The 2,186-nt window shown below is 36.3% G+C and overlaps 1 protein-coding gene across 1 annotated transcript; it reads left to right on the top strand.

Annotated features, from left to right (window-relative positions):
* Nucleotides 1-731: 731 nt before the first annotated feature.
* Nucleotides 732-1,963, top strand: LOC6563207 (probable maleylacetoacetate isomerase 2). Its single transcript, XM_032737249.2, has 3 exons — nucleotides 732-1,085; nucleotides 1,145-1,475; nucleotides 1,542-1,963. Exons 1-3 carry the CDS (start codon nucleotides 872-874, stop codon nucleotides 1,669-1,671), a joined length of 675 nt encoding a protein of 224 aa, XP_032593140.1. The 5' UTR covers nucleotides 732-871; the 3' UTR covers nucleotides 1,672-1,963.
* Nucleotides 1,964-2,186: the final 223 nt, after the last annotated feature.

Genomic DNA, 2,186 nt, shown 5'->3' with positions numbered 1-2,186 from the left:
CAGTTGAAAACTTATATACAACAATTACTTAAATTTAAATAGTAATTAAATTTAATATGCATTCGGTATTGCATACTTTTAGGCTAACTTATGAAAAAATCCCAAAGTTAAAAAACTGAAACTACTCTTTATTCGAGAGAATACCAATTTAATTTTGTATTTTGTGAGCATTCGAAGTTTGCCTTACAAAATGTATTCATTTATGTGTACGTATGCATAATATAAAATATGTAAGTGAAAATCAATTTCATTTATCGTTAGTGTGACCACAAACTATCGATTAAAAAAGGGGAACTGTTCTCAATTATTTTTCGTCTATTGCAAAACTGTAAATCAGACATGATACATATTTTTCCTTAATCCGGGGTCCATATTCAAAAATGATTTAATTGTATTTAACAAAATCAACTTTACACATATTGCCATAAACATAAAGATATGTTGACGACATTAAAGCAATGAATTGTATCCAGTATTAAGACAAATAACTGCTGAAAATTGAATAGGAAAAGATTTTCAACTCTAGAACAAATGGAGTCTCTCCTCATATTTATATATCTTTTATCAGCACCTACTACGACTAAAAAAACAAAGTCATAAATTTAACAGCAGCAGAAGAAACAACAATCAAATTTGCAAACTTACTGCTGAGCAACTGGTTTGACCAGATTAACTCTTAAAATATGCTGCTCTTCTGAAGAGTTTGTGTTGTTTTGTCTGTACTCGTTATCAGTAGCAACCTGTTCTGTTCTGTACTATGTGCTCAGCTCACAGTATTTATTCAAATGAAACACATTTCACAATAAAAATGAGTCCGAAACGGCAATATGCTGGCTGAGGGATTCATTTTGCCGTCAGCAATCTGAATAAAATGTCGACTAACGCAAATGTTTCCATCGATACACAGCCAATACTCTATTCGTATTGGCGCAGCTCGTGCTCCTGGCGCGTTCGAATTGCGATGAATCTGAAGGAGATACCCTACGACATCAAGCCCATCAGTCTGATCAAGTCGGGCGGCGAGCAGCACTGCAATGAGTACCGTGAGGTTAATCCTATGGAACAGGTGCCGGCACTGCAAATTGGTGAGCATATCCAAATCATATTCTAAGAATGAGAGTTGCTAACATTTGGTTTTATTCAGATGGACATACATTGATCGAGTCGGTGGCCATTATGCACTATCTGGAGGAGACACGCCCCCAGCGTCCACTGCTGCCACAAGATGTGCACAAGCGGGCAAAAGTGCGTGAAATAATTGAGATAATTTGCTCGGGCATTCAGCCACTGCAAAACCTGATCGTCCTCATCCATGTGGGGGAGGAAAAGAAGAAGGAATGGGCCCAGCATTGGATAACACGTGGTTTTCGTGCCGTGGAGAAGGCACTCTCCACCTCGGCTGGCAAATACTGTGTGGGCGATGAAATCTCAATGGCTGATTGCTGCCTTGTGCCGCAGGTTTTCAATGCCAGAAGGTAAATTTGCATGTTTTTTTTTTAATCAAGATGAAAATTGTTCATAACTTATACTATGTTGCATAGATTCCATGTGGACTTGCGCCCATATCCCATCATATTGCGCATTGATCGCGAACTGGAGAGCAACCCAGCATTCCGTGCTGCTCATCCCTCCAATCAGCCGGACTGTCCACCGGAGCTGCCCAACAAATAGAATTTTCCGACGACAACTGCAAAGCGCCGTAAAACAAAAAAGTGAATTGCAGTTCGTAAAAAGAAAACATTAAGAAAATTCAATCGTGAGGAGACAACAAATTATTTGGAGCTGAAGCGCTAGCTGAAGAGGCGGAAATTCCATTGATAGATACAGTCGGATGTGATTTAAAAAATTGCTAACAGCATTTAACTATGCATAAATGCATAAAAATACTATCGATAAAAAATAAAATTTTGAGTGGCATGCAAAGTAACAATATAAATTATTATCAAGAAAATATTATCATTTCCCTCAGTTTTTAATGTGAAAAATTATCTAAAAGATGAACACATATATAAAAAAAAAAAAGGAAAACATATTTTTATGAATTTTATTTAGGCTAACAGAAAGACAACAAATTTCAAGGAAAAACTCATGACGAAAAGCAAAATTTAATTCAGGGATTTAAGGAAACAAAAATAGTATTAGTGCATATATACATATTCTATAAACCAAATGCGCAAATGTATTTC

The sequence above is a fragment of the Drosophila grimshawi genome, unplaced genomic scaffold (genome assembly GCF_018153295.1).
Source record: "Drosophila grimshawi isolate 15287-2541.00 unplaced genomic scaffold, ASM1815329v1 contig_311, whole genome shotgun sequence".
Lineage (NCBI taxonomy): Eukaryota > Metazoa > Arthropoda > Insecta > Diptera > Drosophilidae > Drosophila > Drosophila grimshawi.
Note: the sequence above shows the minus strand (reverse complement) of the source record. Positions and strands in the feature narration are given on the sequence as shown.